Source organism: Phocoena sinus, chromosome 2 (assembly GCF_008692025.1).
Source record: "Phocoena sinus isolate mPhoSin1 chromosome 2, mPhoSin1.pri, whole genome shotgun sequence".
In the NCBI taxonomy this organism is placed as follows: Eukaryota; Metazoa; Chordata; class Mammalia; order Artiodactyla; family Phocoenidae; genus Phocoena; species Phocoena sinus.
The window spans coordinates 163,252,675-163,269,846 of record NC_045764.1 but is presented as its reverse complement, the minus strand read 5'-3'; the positions used below and the strand labels follow the sequence as shown (position 1 = coordinate 163,269,846).

At 36.7% G+C, this 17,172-nt stretch overlaps 1 protein-coding gene across 3 annotated transcripts in view; it reads left to right on the top strand.

Moving 5' to 3' along the window:
- EML5 (EMAP like 5) overlaps positions 1–17,172 on the top strand; it is a 172,045-nt gene that overhangs the window by 21,745 nt on the left and 133,128 nt on the right. For all 3 annotated transcript variants that reach the window (XM_032621288.1, XM_032621290.1, XM_032621289.1), the window contains exon 2: positions 12,428–12,587. In XM_032621288.1, coding sequence (XP_032477179.1) covers positions 12,428–12,587 — 160 coding nt within the window. The remainder of the gene's footprint in view (positions 1–12,427; positions 12,588–17,172) is intronic.

The window sequence follows — 17,172 nt, the reverse complement described above, 5'->3', positions numbered from 1 at the left end:
TTCTGCCTCAGTTATTCTGCTATTGATTCCTTCTAGTGTATTTTTCATTTCAGTTACTGTTCATCTCTGTTTGTTTGTTCTTTAATTCTTCTAGGTGTTTGTTCTTTAATTCTTCTAGGTCTTTGTTAAACATTTCTTGCATCTTCTCGGTCTTTTCCTCCATTCTTTTTCCGAGGTCCTGGATCATCTTCACTGTCATTATTCTGAGTTCTTTTTCTGGAAGGTTGCCTATCTCTGCTTCATTTCGTTGTTTTTCTGGGGTTTTATCTTGTTCCCTCATCTGGGACATAGTCCTCTACCTTTTCATTTTGTCTGTCTTTCTGTGATTGTGGTTTTTATTCCACAGGCTGAAGAATTGTAGTTCTTCTTGCTTCTGCTGTCTGCCTTCTGGTGGATGAGGCTCTCTAAGAGGCTTGTGCAAGCTTCCTGATTGGAGAAGTGTTGGTGGGCAGAGCTGGGTGTTGCTCTGTTGGGCAGAGCTCAGTAAAACTTTAATCCACTTTTCTGCTGATGGGTGTGACTGGGTTCCCTCCCTGTTGGTTGTTTGGCCTGAGGTGACCCAGCCCTGAAGCCTACCCACTCTTTGGTGGGGCTAATGGCAGACTCTGGGCGGGCTCACGCCAAGGAGTACTTTCCAGAACTTACGCTGCCAGCGTCCTTGTCCCTGCAGTGCACCACAGCCTCCCCCCACCTCTGCAGGAGACCCTCCAACACTAGAAAGTAGGTCTGGTTCAGTCTCCCATGGGGTCACCACTCCCTTCCCTGGGTCCTGATGCACACACTACTTTGTGCGTGTCCTCCAAGAGTGGAGTCCCTGCTTCCCCAAGTCCTGTCGAAGTCCTGCAATCAAATCCCACCAACCTTCAAAGTCTGATTCTCTAGGAATTCCCCCTCCTGTTGCTGGACCTCCAGGTTGGGAAGCCTGACATGGGGCTCAGAACCTTCACTACAGTGGGTGGACCTCTGTGGTATAAATGTTCTCCAGTTTGTGAGTCACCCACCTAGCAGCCATGGGATTTGATTTTATTGTGGTTGCACCCTTCTTACTATCTCACTGCTGCTTCTCCCCTGTCCTTGGATGTGGGGCATGTTTTTCATGAATTCCAGTGTCCTCCTGTTGATGATTGTTCAGCAGTTAGTTGTGATTCCAGTGCTCTCCCAAGAGGGAGTCTGGTATTGCATTTTAAATTTCAAATTCCATTTGTTCACTCTCAGTGTATAGGATAGCAGTTAACTTTGTATATTAACTTTGTGTCCTGCAACCTTCTTTTGGCTCATCCTTTTGCATTTTTTTTACATAGATGATCATGTCATCTGCGAACAAAGACTGTTTTATTCTTCCTTCCCAGTCGGTATACGTTTTATTTCCTTTTCTTGCATTATTGCATTAACAAGGCCTTCCAGCACAGTACTGAAAAGGAGTGGTAAAAGGGGGCATTCATGACTTTCACCTGATCTTTGTGGGAAAGAGTTTCTCACCATGAAATATGATGTTAGCTGTGGGGTTTTTGTAGATACTCTTCATAAGGTTGATGTGAAGTTCTCCTGTATTCCTGGTTCCCCTTGAGTTTTTATCACGAGTGGGTATTGGCATTTGTCAGATGCCTTTTCTGCCTATGTTGATATGATTGTGTGATTTTTATTTTAGTCCATCGATATGATGGACCACATCAATTGATTTTTTAATCATACCTGGGATAAATTCCACATAGTTGTCGTGTATAATTCTTTTTATACTTTTTAAAATTCGATTTACTAATATTTTGTTGAAGATTTTTGCATCTATGTTTATGAGAAGTACTGATATGTAGTTTTCTTTTCTTGTGATGTCTTTATCTGGTTTTAGTATTAGGGTAATGCTGGCCACATATAATGAGTTAGGAAGCATTCCCCCTGCTTTTGTTCTCTGAAAGAGATCGTAGAGAATTGGTATAATTTCTTCCTTAAATGTTTGGTAGGATTTACCAGTGAACCCATCTGAGCCTGATGCTTTCTGTTTTCAAGGTTATTAATTATTGATTCAACTTATAGATACAGGCCTATTGAGATCATTGATTTCTTCTTGTGAGAATTTGGCAGATTGTGTCTGATACATGTATTCTAAAGTAATTAAGATTACATTATATGTAAAATCTTGGATTCTGTGCTTTTTATTTAACATTATAGCATAACTTTTCTCCAGTACTGTGAAAAATCACATTTTTAATGACTGCATGAGAGTCCATCCTGTGATTGTACTATAATTATTTAACCATTTCTAAATGTTGGACATTTAGGTGGTTTTTAGATTTTTACTGTTATAAATAAGGATTCAAGAACAAAAAGCTACATAAGGATTTTTCTGTATTGAGGATTATTTCATTTTTAAAAATTTCTTTTAACACTAGCAGCTCCTTTGGAAATTCAGTTAACAAATACTGATTGAATACCTGCTGTGTGCTCATTATTGTTCGAGGCGCTTAGGGTATAATATGAAGAAAAAGGGGAATCCTCTGTCCTAATGAAGTACACATTCTAGTGGAGGAGAGTAAGATAATAAGTGCACGATAGTAATTTTAGACAGCGATAACTACATATAAAATAGGGTAATGGAGTAGAATATGTTAGGATGACTAGGAAGGTTTCTCTAAGCAAGTTACATTGACCTGAAGCATGAATGATATGAATGAAGCAAGATTTGGGAGATCATTCTAGACAAAGACCTTGCGAATATAATGAGTTTGGCCTTTTCAAGGGACAGAAAGGCCGGTGTGGCTGGAGTGTGGTGAACAAAAGGGAGAATAGTAGAAATTGAGGTTCGAGAAGTAGGTGAGGGTATATCTCGTAGAGCCTTGTAAGTGCCAAGTTAGATAGTTTGGATTTTAGTCTAATTGTAATAGGAAGCTGTTGGGGGATTTTAACTAGGTGAAATTTATATTCTTTTAAAAGATCACTCTGGCTATGTTAAGAAGACCCTAAAGGGGAGCAATAGAGGAAGAAGGGCAGGTGGCTCAGATTAGGGTTGTAGCAGAGAAGATGAGGGTGATGATAGAGTCAATAGGACAGGCTAATGGAATGTGTGGGATGAATAATAAGAAAGAGGGAGGTGGTGAAAATTAAATTTAGATTCTTGGTCTGAGCAACTGAGTGGATAGTGATGCCATTTACTAAGATGAGAAGTGGATTGGGGGGTAATTAAGGAGGAAAAAAATGCTGGATGTGTTAAATGTGAGTTGCCCATGACACATCTGTTGCTCTTGGCTGGAGATATAGATTTGGGTGTTAGCACTATCACTATATATGTGCTTTTAAAGTCATGGGATTGGATGAAATCAGCTGGGAAGGGAAGGGAAGACAGCCAAGACAAGGCCCTCAGACACTTTAGCATTGAGAGGTTGGGTGTGGAAGATAGGGCTTAGCAAACGAGACAGAGAAGGGTGGGTTAATAGATTATGGAATCAGGAAAGCCTAGAGAGGAAAGTGTTTCTAAAAAGGAAAGAGTGGTCATTTGTGTTAAATACCGTTGAAAAGTGTTGGAAGATAAGGACATACAGTTGACCATTAGATTTGACAGGGTTACACATGACCTTGAAAACAGCTATTTTAGTGAAGGAGAAGTGGTGGAAGCTTAGTTGGAATATGTGGAGAAAGTAAAGGGAGTGGAAAAATTGAGACAACTCTTTTGAGGAGTTTTACTGTGAAGGGTTAAGGGAGTGTTTTTCACTAAGTATATTTGAGTGTTAATAGGAATGACTCAGTTGTGAGGAAGCAATAATTCCAGAAAATATAGTTCTAGGAATAAAGTAAATAAGTTTCTTTTACTTGAAAGTAAAGAGAACGGGATCCAGAGCACAAGTTCAGAGTGTGTGGGTTAGAGATGTTTCTTCCATTTTACAAGAGGGAGGGCAGAGTCAGCTGTAACAGTTGCACTTAGGTTAGTGCATTTGTTGAGGGCAAAGTAATCTTCTCTAATTCCATCTATATTCATTGAGTACAGGGCAGCTTTATCAGCTGCAAAGGAGGAAGTTGATGGAGGACTGTGCTCATGAGGAGCTTGGAGGTTGAGAGGAAAACGCAAAATTTATCAGCTAAGGGTTTAAAAGGATTATGTTACAGTATAAAAATGCACATTTAAGATTTGTGAGCATAAATTTAAAGAAACTGATGCACAATTGTGTATAAGAAGGGAAATATATGAAGATAACTGTCTTGAAGGAGACAGCCCCCTTTATGTTTGTTTATTGTGTTACTACTTTATAGTTATGATAAATTTAGAGATTAAATGCTTAAAATAACTTGTGATTGTCGGATCTGATGACAGTGCTCTTACCTAATTTCTAATATTCAGGAATAGTAATAGGAAAAGGAACTTAAAAGAGAATCTGTTCTTTCCATGTATTTCAAATGATGATGTCACAATATGGATGGGTAGTCACCTATGTTTTAGGCTAGGAATATGCCTTGAAATGGTTACTTCTGTCATCTTTCTCCCAGATCAATCTGTAGCATTGTTGAGTACCCCTATATGTTCTGCAATTTAGTAGGCAATGTGTGGGATAAAACTTAACTCTAAGATATTAAGTTAACTTCAAGATTATTGGAGAAACACTCCTACTTTCTTTCTCGTTAAGAAACTTGGAGCTATCAGAAGAAAACTTTCAGATTCCACCCATCCATCAGCAATACATGCAGCTCCTTCCTCACATTAATCCCTCCACTTGTGCACAAATCCCACCCTTTTTTCCCTGTTCCAGAAATTCTCCCTGTCTCCTGTATCAATGTTTTTGATGATTTTTCTACTGGATGATTTCTGTGAGCATATAAAATATGCTCAAAAAATAGTCTTTTCAACAAGTAATGTTGAAAACAGTTAAATATCCATATGTGGAACAAAGTGAACCTTAGCTATATTTCATCATATACAGAATTTAACTCAAATTGAGCCATATATCTTAAATGTAAAAGCTAACACTATAATATTTCTGAGAAGAAGTATAGGAAATAGGGCATAAAAAGTGTGACTTCCAGAAAGGAAAATTATGAATTGAGCCTCATTAAATTTAAAACTTTTCAAACTTCCAGGTAACTGAGGACAGAGGCAGGTATGTAGTAACCTCGCAGAATCTTTTCCCTAAACAATGCAGAATTCACCTCACAACTATGATGTTTCTATGCAAAACCCTAGTCTCACCATTATTTAAACAGAGAATACCAAAACTGAAAAAATAACTATAAGTAAAAATAGAAAAACAAATTCCAATCACAGTTTCACAAGCTTTCTCCTCTCCACTGCTGGGCTTTACAGAGAGAAGCTTAGCCTAAAAATCTGAAAAAGTATCTGGACTGGATACTCTAAGAATGAAGACAAAGATAACTGTAGATAATGCTATAATCTGGTTAGTAAACTTGTTTCTCACAGGGCTAGCAATTCTGAAACAGCTTTATATATACTAAAATTAAATAAATAAATAGACTTCAGATTATGAGAGCCTAATAAGCCTTCCACTCTTGGAGGAAGAAATTATACAGGTATACTTCAGAGATACTGCAGGTTCAGTTCCAGAGCACTGCTAAATCGAAAACAGCAACAGAGTTAGTCATACAAATTTTTTAGTTCCCAGTGCATATAAAAGTTATGTTTATACTATACTGTAGTCTAAGTCTGTGATAGCATGTGTCTAAAGAAACAATGTACATACCTTAATCTAAAAATAATTTATTGCTAAAAACACTAACCATTATCTGAGTCTTCAGTGAGTCATAGTAGTAATATCAAAGATTGCTGATCACAGACCACCATAACAAATATTATAATAATGAAAAAGTTTGAAATATTATGAGAATTGCCAAAATGTGATACAGAGACACAAAGAGAGCAAATGCTGTTGGAAAAATGGCACTGATAGACTTAACACGATACAGGGTTGCCACAGACCTTCAATGTGTAAAAAATGCACTATCGATGAAGCACAGTACAACAAGGTATGCCTGTAAATAAGGAAAGGAGAGGTCTTAAATGAACCCTGTGGTTTTGGATTAAAATCGGAGGTATTGAGATATCATCTCACAGCAGTCAGAATGGCCATCATCAAAAAATCTACAAACAATAAATGCTGGAGAGGGTGTGGAGAAAAGGGAACCCTCTTGCACTGTTGGTGCAAATGTAAATTGATACAACCACGATGGAGAACAGTATGGAGGTTCCTTAAAAAACTAAAAATGGAACTACCATACGACCCAGCAATCCCACTACTGGGCATATATCCTGAGAAAACCATAGTTCAAAAAGAGTCATGTACCACAATGTTCATTGCAGCTCTATTTACAATAGCCAGGACATGGAAGCAACCTAAGTGTCCATCAACAGATGAATGGATAAAGAAGATGTGGCACATATATACAATGGAATATTACTCAGCCATAAAAAGGAACAAAACTGAGTTATTTGTAGTGAGGTGGATGGACCTAGAGACTGTCATACAGAGTGAAGTAAGTCAGAAAGAGAAAAACGAATACCGTATGCTAACACACATATATGGAATCTAAAAGAAAAAAAATGGTCAGAAGAACCTAGGGGCAAGACGGGGCAAGACGGGGAATAAAGATGCAGACCTGCTAGAGAATGGACTTGAGGATACAGGGACGGTGAAGGGTAAGCTGGGACAAAGTGAGAGAGTGGCATGGACCTATATACACTACCAAATGTAAAATAGATAGCTAGTGGGAAGTAGCCACATAGCACAGGGAGGTTAGCTCCGTGCTTTGTGACCACCTAGAGGGGTGGGATACGGAGGGTGGGAGGGAGGGAGATGCAAGAGGGAAGAGAAATGGGGACATATGTATATGTATAACTGATTCACTTTGTTATAAAGCAGAAACTAACACATCATTGTAAAGCAATTATACTCTAATAAAGATGTTAAATAAATAAATAAATAAATAAATAAAATCGGAGGTATCAGTATGAACTCATGGGGTTTTGTTTTTAAAGGTTATATTCTATAGTTATTATAAAGCATTGGCTATATTCCCCGTGTCTTGTAGCTTATTTTATACCTAATAGTTTGTACCTTTTAATCCCCAACCCTTATATTCCCCCTCCCCATCTCCCTCTCCCCTCTGGTAACCACTATATAGAGAACAACCACTATTGTTCTCTATATCTGTGAGTCTGCTTCTTTTTTGTTATACTCACTAGTTTGTTGTATTTTTTAGATTCTGCATGTAAGTGATTTTATACAGTCAGTATTTGTCTTTCTTTGTCTGACTTACTTCACTTAGCAAAATGCCCTCCAAGTCCATCCATGTTGCTGCAAATGGCAAAATTTCACTCTGTTTTATGGCTGAGTAGTATTCCATTGTGTGTGTGTGTGTGTGTGTGTGTGTGTAAAACACCTCTTCTGTTGATGGACACTTAGGTTGCTTCCATATCTTGGCAATTGTAAATAACGCTGCTATGTGAACATTGGGGTACATGTATCTTTTTGAATTAATGTTTTTGGTTTTTTTGGATATATACCCAGGAGAAGAATTGCTGAGTCATACAGTAGTTTATTTGTAGTTTTTTGAGAAACCACCAAACTGTTTTCCACAGTGGCTGCACCAATTTACATTCTGACCCACAGTGTACGAGGGTTCCCTTTTCTCTACATCCTTGCCGATATTTGTTGTGTTGTTTTGTTTGTTTGTTTGTTTTTTGTGGTACGCAGGTCTCTCACTGCCGCGGCCTCTCCCGTTGCAGAGCACAGGCTCCAGACGCGCAGGCTCAGCGGCCATGGCTCCTGGGCCCAGCCGCTCCGCAGCATGTGGGATCTTCCCGGACCGAGGCACGAACCCATGTCCCCTGCATCAGCAGGCGGACTCTCAACCACTGTGCCACCAGGGAAGCCCTGTTGTGTTGTTTTTGATGATAGCCATTCTGACCAGTATGAGGTGATACCTCACTGTGGTTTTAATTTGCATTTCTCTGATGATTAACAGTGTTGAGCATCTTTGCACGTGTCTGTTGGCCATCTGAATGTCGTCTTTGGAAAAATGTCTATTCAGGTCTTCTGCCCATATTTTGATGGGGTTGTTTGTTTTATTTTAATGTTAAGTTTATATATTTTGGATATTATCCCCTTATCAGTCATATAATTTGCAAATATTTTCACCCATTCAGAAGGTTGTCTTTTTGTTTTGTCAGTGGTTTCCTGTGCTGTGCAAAAGCTTTTAAGTTTAATTAGGTTCCTTTTTTTATTTAATTAAAAAATTTTTTATTGGAATACAGTTGATTTACAATGTTGTGTTAGTTTCAGGTGTACAGTCCGTTTATTTATTTTTGCTTTTATTTCCTTTGTTTTAGGAGATGGATCCAAAAATATACTGCTGTGATTTATGTCATAGTGTTCTGCCTATGTTTTTCTCTAGGAGTTTTATGGTATCTAGTCTTACATTTAGGTCTTTAATCTATTTCAGTTTATTTTGTATATGGTGTTAGAGAATGTTCTAATTTCATTCTTTTACATGCAGCTGTCCAGTTTTTCCTAGCACCACTTATTGAAGAGACTGTCTTTTCTCCATTGTATATTTTTGCCTCCTTTGTCATAGATTAACTGACTATAAGTGCATGTGTTTATTTCTGGGCTCTCTATTCTGTTCCATTGATCTGTATGTCTGTTTTTGTGCCAGTACCATACTGATTTGATTACTTTAACTTGTACTATAGTTTTAAGTCAGGGAGTCTGACTCCTCCAGCTCTATTCTTTCTCAAGATGGTTTTGGTTATTTGGGGTCTTTTGTGTCTCCATACAAATTTTAAAATTATTTGTTCTAGTTCTGTGAAAAATGCCATTGGTATTTTGATAGGAATTGCATTAAATCTGTGGAATGCCTTGGATAGTATAATCATTTTAACAATATTGATTTTTCCAGTCCATGAACATGGTATCTCTTTCTATCTATTTGTGTCATCTTCAGTTTCTTTCATCACTGTTTTATAGTTCTGAGTACAGGTCTTTCACCTACTTAGGTAGGTTTATTCCTAGGTATTTTATTCTTTTTGATGTGATGATGAATGGGATTGTTTCCTTAATTTCTCTATTTGATACTTCGTTGTTAGTGTATAGAAATGCAACAAGTTTCTTATGTTAATTTGTATCCTGCAACTTTATCGAATTCATTGATGAGCTCTAGTAGTTTTCTGGTAGCATCTTTAATATTTTCCATGTGTAGTATCATGTCATCTGAAAACAGTGAAGTTTTACTTCTTATTTTCCAATTTGGATTCCTTTTATTTCTTTTTCTTGTCTGAGTGCTGTGGCTAGGACTTCCATTACTATGTTGAATAAAAGTGGTGAGGGCTTCCCTGGTGGCACAGTGTTTGTGAGTCCGCCTGCTGATGCAGGGGACGCGGGTTCGTGCCCCGGTCTGGGAAGATCCCACATGCCGCGGAGCGGCTGGGCCCATGAACCATGGCCGCTGAACCTGCGCGTCCGGAGCCTGCGCGTCCGGAGCCTGCGCGTCCGGAGCCTGCGTGTCCGCAACGGGAGAGGCCACAACAGTGAGAGGCCCGCATACCGCAAAAAAAAAAAAAAAAAAAAAAAAAAAAAAGTGGTGAGAGTGGGCATCCTTGTCTTGTTCCTGATGTTAGGGGAAATGCTTTCAGCTTTTACCATTGAGTATAATATTATCTGTCAGTTTGTCATATCTGGCCTTTATTATGTTGAGGTATGTTCTCTCTATGCCCACTTTCTGGGAGTTTTTGTCATAAATGGATGTTCAATTTTTGTCAAAAGCTTTTTCTGCATCTTTTGAAATGATCATATGGGTTTTGTTCTTCATTTTGTTGATATGGTGTATCACACTGATTGATTTGCAGGTAATGAAAAATCCTTGCATCGCTGGGATAAATCCCACTTGATCATGGTTTGCTAATATTTTGTTAAGGAGATTTTGCATCTATGCTTATCCGTGATATTGAACTGTAATTTTCTTGTTTAGTCATATCTTTGTCTGGTTTTGCTATCAGGGTGATGCTGGCCTCATAGAATGAGTTCAGGAAGTATTCCTTCCTCTTCAGTTCTTTGGAGTAGTTTGATAAGGATAGGTGTTAACTCTCGTCTAAATGTTTGGTAGAAGTCACCTGTGAAGCTATCTGGTGATGGGCTTTTGCTTGTTGGGAGTTTCATTACTGGTAATTTCCTTGGGGGAAATGTTTATTCAAATCCTTTATCCACATAAAAAATTGGGTTGTTTGTGGTTTTGTTGTTGAGTGGTTGTTTTTTTGTTTTTGTATTCTGGATGCAAGTCCTTTATCAGATATATGCTTTGTAAATATTTTCTCCCATTCTGTGGGTTGTGTTTTTATGTTCTTGATGGTTGTCCTTTGAAGCACAGAAGTTTTTAATTTTAATGAAGTCCATGTTATCTGTTTTTTCTTTTATCACTTCTGCTTTTGGTGTCAGATCTAAGGACACCTTTGTTTCATCCAAATTAAGTAAGATTTATGCCTATGTTTTGGCTTTTATATTTTGAGTGGATTTTTGTATATGGTTTGAGGTATGGGTCCAGATTCATTCTAGATATTCAGATGTCCAGCACCATCTATTGAAAAGACCTTTCTTATTAATGGAAAGGCAATTGACCATAAATATATCAGTTTACTTTTGGACTCTCAATTCTGTTCCATTGATCAGCATGTCTGTTTTTATGGCAGTGCCATACTGTCTTGATTACTGTGGTTTTGTAGTAAGTTTTGAAATTGGTATGTGTGAGTCTTCCAATTTTGTTCTTTTGCAAGATTGTTTTTACTGTTCTGAGTTTTAGAATCAGCTTGTCAATTTCTTCAAGAAAGGTAGCTAGTGTTTTGGCAGGGATTGTGTTGACTCTGTAGACCAGTTTAGGAAGTAATACCATCTTAACAATATGGCCCTCCAAGAACACGAGATTTCTTTCCATTTATTTAGATTTCTTAACATTTCTTTAATGGTATTGTGTAGTTTTTAGTGTATAAGTCTTGTACCTTTTTGTTTAATTTATTCCTAAGTGTTTTGTTCTTTTTGATGCTGTTATAAGTGGAATTGTTTTCTTGATTTAATTTTCAGATTGTTGCTAGTGTATAGAAATACAATTTGTATTTTTATATTGATCTTATATCCTTCAGCCTTGCTGAACTCATTTATTAGCTCTACTTGGGATTTATTCTGTTGTTTGTGGCTTCCTTAGGATTTCCTATGTATGAGATTATGTCATTTGCAAGTAGAGATAGTTTTACTTCTCTCTTTTATTTCTTGCCTAATTGTCCTGGCTAAAATATCCAGTATCATGTTGAAGGGAAGTGGCAAGAGCTGACATCCTTGTCTTGTTCCTGTACTTATAGCGGGAACTTTCAGGCTTTCACAGTTAAATGTGATATTAGCTGTGCATTTTCATAGATGCCCTTTCAGGTTGAGGAAATTCTCTTCAATTCCTAGTTTGTTGTGTTTTTTACTATGAAAGAGGTTAGATTTTTGTCAAATGCTTTTTCCGCATCTATTGAGATGAACATGTGTGGGGGTTTGGGTGTTATTGTTAATATGATATACTTATTACCTTGGTTGATTTTAATATGTTGAACCAACCTTCCATTCCCACTTACCTTTTCTCTCCATAATTTCTCACTTAGTATTCCCTGACTTGATGATACCACTCCAGGCCATCCAGATGCCCAAGCCAAAAACCCAAGAGTCATCTTAGACTGTTCCCTTTCTGTTACTCTGTACATCAAATCTGTTAATTCTGTTTTAATGCCCTCCTAACTTTTCCCTCTTTCAGTTCGTCTTCCACCCTGATGCTTGGAGTGATTTTTTTTTTCTCCCAAAGGAGAATTTGATCATCTAAATATACTTGTGGAATAATTTATCAAGGAGAAATTTATATTCATTGCTTCCCTTCTACTGATGTACATAAACCATTACCAACTGTTTGGTCTTTGTCTTGTTTTTAAAGACTTACAGACTACTTTCTGTGAATTATGGGTGACCTTTCTGTTTTTTTAAATGGGATTTGTAATTTAATATTAATGTTATAATAGGAGGGCTACTCAGTGCTATTTTTGGGCACTAACATTTGGTCCAACTTTATGCAATAAAAGAGTAAATGGGAGAGAGGGCTTAAAACAGATGAGATGAATACCAGATGAGAAGTTGGCATGTGGTAGGGTTGCTACTGATTCATTGCTGTGGTTCAGTTGACTACTTGTGAGAATTCTTTTTTGAAAAGTTTACACACACTATATCATATTACAAGATTATGAAGTCTATCATAATTGTTTATTACATATACCATTGAAGTAGTAACTCTTAAGATGGATTTTTATGGAAGTTATTTTAAGGCCAAATTATTTTAAGTAAATAAGTAACTAAAGTCTAATTTTCACATTGATATAACAGCTCTGTAAGCAGTTTTAAATCTGTTTATTATTTTGCAGCCTTGCATTGCATCCTGAACGAGTATTGGTGGCAACAGGACAAGTTGGGAAAGAGCCTTATATCTGTGTTTGGGATTCATACACTGTGCAGACCATATCAGTTCTAAAGGATGTTCATACACATGGTATAGCTTGCTTAGCATTTGACTTAGATGGACAGGTATGTGATAATTTTTTTTCTTTTTGTAAACTGTGTTTTTAAAGTGTGTACTATAAGAAATTATTATAAATCTGTAAATATTAAATTGGAAAGCATTTGACAAAAAGCATTTATTCAAGGTGGAGGTGGGTAGAGGGGGTGGGTGGTAGATATATATAAGAAAAATAATAATGAGTTTTTATTTCATTGTATCAAGAACTTTTCAGTTCAATTAATTACTACTATTATAGCCAAAGTGATTCTGACTCGGTGGAACATTACCTGGTTGTTCTTGAAAATTTTACATGTAACCCTTTTCCAGGTATTATATGTTAATAGGAAAGATGGAAGATATCTTAGGAAAATTCACTTTCTCTAAGTAGAGCTGTAAACATTTTAATTTTTAGTTATTTTAAAAGTTTCTATTAAAATTATTATTATTTTTTTTGCGGTATGCGGGCCTCTCACTGTTGTGGCCTCTCCCGTTGCGGAGCACAGGCTCCGGACGCGCAGGCTCAGCAGCCATGGCTCACGGGCCTAGCCGCTCCGCGGCATGTGGGATCTTCCCAGACTGGGGCACGAACCCGTGTCCCCTGCATTGGCAGGCGGACTCGCAACCACTGCGCCACCAGGGGAGCCCAAAATTATATTTTTAATTGAAAATAATGATGCAGTTTTTATAATATGAGCTATTTTATATAAAATCAAAGTTCATAACAAAAGGTGTAATCTTTGTTCCACTTACTAATCAATTCGCAAATTATTATTTACTTCTAGTCATCGATTTTTAAAAAATTAAGCCAACAGCTCTTTTGTGGTGCTTTCATGGAACTTGTTGTACCTAAAACATATTTAAGAAGTGATAAGAAGTTGAGTTTTGCAGATTTAGTTAATTTATAGTCTTTAAAAGTTTTATAGTGAAATTAGACTTTAAAAATTATTTTAACTTTTAGAAGAATTTTAGTTGTCTGCTTTTTAATTCTTAAAATTAATTTTGTAGATCTATATTTTACAGAAACAGATTATGTTTTGTTCTAGTCACTTGAAAATGACAGCCAGTAGATGTTTTATTTTCAACTCTGAGAAATAGCTTCTTTGAGTAGCATAGATTAATATACCTTCTGTTTAGAGTCCGGTAAGAGATCTATAAAGATGTAACTCGAACCTCTCATTTGGGGAAACAATGTGTTTCTAGGTTTAGAAGCACTGTGTAGCAGTGATTGGCAATTCCAGAACCTTAATTCATTTCCCATTTTTCTGTTATTTTTCAAGTCCCTTAATGTCCTCATATCAAAATTTCATTTTCCTTTTTAAAAGGAAGAGAATAATACTCTTTGCTTACTTCACAGGAGATTATATTTTATGAAACAAACCACAAAGTTGTTTTTTAGAATTATTTACCAAAGGTATTATGATATCCACAATGGTTTAACTATAAATGTCTGTATACTTTAAATATAGATGTTTTCTTCTTAATTTTAAAATTGCCCTTTCTAAATGCAGTGTATTGCATGGCTGAGGAAATTCTCTTACATACAAGGAGAAATCATGCCCATAGCTTTTACTAGTTGAAGCTTTTAATTTTGCTTACTTTAAGCAACATATAAGAAAAGTCTTGGGTACATGCATTTTATTTTCACAGATCTTCATAAGAATGTGCTACTTTAAAATGTAAGCTTATAAAAAACATAATAGCTAAAAGTTATTCAGCACATACTAAGTGCCAGACATTGTGCTAAGCCTACATTATCTCATTTAATCCTCACAACAGCCCTATGAAATAGATATTATTATTATCTCTATTTTACAGATAAAGAAACTGAGACTTAGAGAGGTTAAATAACTTGCCCCAGGTTACACAGCTAGTAAATGGAGCCAGAGCGGGAACCCAGGTCAGTCACACTCCAAAGCTCATGTTTTTAACCGCAATGCTCTACTGCTTCCCAAACATGGAACTTAGGAGGTGGTTGTTTTTATTTCAGAAGGAATTCATCCATCTTAAGTACAGTTAAAACTTGTAAGGAACTGCTGCCAATTGAAGATTAAGTTAAGAGTATTCCTGAAATTATGTTAATGAGAAGATGCTTTAGTTAAGAAATATATTTGGGAACATATCTATTTATTCACTAATATCTGTAAACTATGAAATACCAATTAGGAAATACTGTATAATTTTTGCATTTTCTACTAGATTTGAAACTAAATGATCAGTTAAATTAAGGTTTATCCAATGAATGAGTCTCCCTATTGGTAGTATGCTGAATTTTCTTTCCCCAGAGGGTTTCTTCTAAATGGATTGACTATCCATGCTAATACTGGAAGTCTACCTCATTGAGAATAATTAGGGCATGAAAAGGCTGTATAAATCCACATCAGACAGAGATTAAAATTTCATAGTAAATGGTAGAGAGAGGGTAGGAGGAGGAGAATTTGATACTTTATCTTGAAAACACAATGATAATTTATAAAAACACATTCCCATATTTAACAAAATCTAAGTTATAGTTAAAACTCTGCTAATTTATAGAATGAACTAAGAATAAAATGTTAATTTTTTAGCCTAACTTTGTCGATTATGTGCTGGTACATGATTATGAAGAGTCGTATTTGCAAAAATATTAAAGGAGTTCACTGATTTTTCCAAGGACCTTTTAGTAATCTCTTGATATCTAGACATATCTCAAGTGCCTATTGTATTAGTTTTGAGTTTTCATCTCTTCCATTGCTCTGCCAGATCCTAATTTCTGATGGCTTTCTTTATGAATTGACCAATATTTACTACATTAAGTCCTGGATATTTTGCAAAATTTGGTATTTTTACTTTGTAACATTTGTAACAACTAGTCGTCACTTAATAAATACTGAGATCACAAGGACCCCTCACCCCCATATTAGAATCTTTTACGTTTGTCTATTATTTGAATATGTTTCACACTTATAGGTACTCATGGAATTCGTCTAGTTGTGCCTATTAAGATACTTTTCTCATTTGAGTATTTAGTGTGCTAGAACTTTTTAATAAATACAGTTGACCTTTGAACAACGCAGGGGTTAATCTGCATATAACTTATAGTCGGCCCTCCATATTCACGGTTCCTCCACGTCTGTGGATTCAACCAACTGTGAACCTGTAGTACTGTAGTGTTTACTGTTGGAAAATATCTGTGTGTAAGGGGACCCAGGAAGTTCAAATCTATGTTGTTCAAGGTCAGCTATACTTCCGGTTTAATTAATGGACACAACCAAGATTTTGTTTGGGAATAGGATCAGGGAGGAATTTGGGAAGCTGGATAGAGCCTTCTTTATCTGGTTTTCTTTCTCCCTATCTGACTGTTAGTTCTTAGTTATCTTGAAAGGAGCTGTTCCTTCTGTCTGCTTCTTAAATGTCAGTGTTCCTAGGAGTCTGTAGCCTTCCTTCCCCCAGCCCCCCTCACTTCACTTATTCTCTTTAGGTGATTACTAGATCCATGACTTTAACTCCTGTGTCAGTTAACAGTGGCCTCAGCTTCTCTCCTCACCTCCATATACTCTCTTTGAATGTCGTATAGATATACCATTTATTACATGTTTAAAACTGAATTCTCTCTTTATTCTAACTCATTAAAAAAACAAAGCTCATTCTTTCTCCTGTTTCTGGCCTACCTCTCCAGTCTTGTCTCCTGCCACTTCCCCTTGGCAACTCCTCCCCTCAGCCACACCAAAATACTAGCTCTTTCCTGAAAGCACCATGAGCGATCTTGGTATCCTTTGGCCTTAAGTGAATTTTCTCTTATTTTTCTACCCGACTGTCTCTATCTTCTAAGATACGGTTCCAGCATTGCTTTCACTGGAAAACTTTCTTTATGCTCTTCCTCACCTGTGAGAAAGGATGATGAAGTAAAAAATGAAAGAAAGCTAAGAGAGGAGGTAGTATTTGCTTGGTTATTTTTATCTTTTCCTCTCTGCTGTTACTTAACCTGTTGTTAGGGAGGTTGATTTTGGCCATGATATGTTTATCAGGGCTACAGAGGAAGTGCTCCCAGGTCTATTTTGTTACTGCCTGTGCAGAGCCAGATGCTCTGGGGCTCTATTGAGGTACATGGAGTTTTAAAGCTTTTGACCAGTTGTGGTTCACTTTGTGTGTGATGAACTTAGCCAGAGAGAAGAGGCATTGATAGAAAGGGCAGTGCCTCTCTGACTGTTCCTCACTTTATTCTTGTCTTGTGAATTTTAATCTCTACATAGTATACTATAGCAAGAGGTAGATATCTTTGTTTTAGCTAGATATTTGCTGATTACTCTCTAGTTCCCAAATATTAAAGACTCTTAAGAAGAGCAAATCATCTCCTCTAGTTCATTTGGACTTTCTGCAAGTGTGACTTCATGGAGAGCCAGATACAAAATATATTCTGTATCTTTTTATGTAAGCCATTCATTCTACCCATTTGGGGACTTAGCTAGTAATTTTACTATGTGGAAACTTTCTAGCTAGGTACTAAATGACATTTCTCATTCAGACGGGTGGAGGGCATGGGTTCTTAAAGTTAATTATGGTTATGGGAACATAATAATAATGATGATGATAACAAACATTTATATAACATTAAGGTTATGCCAAGCACTCTTC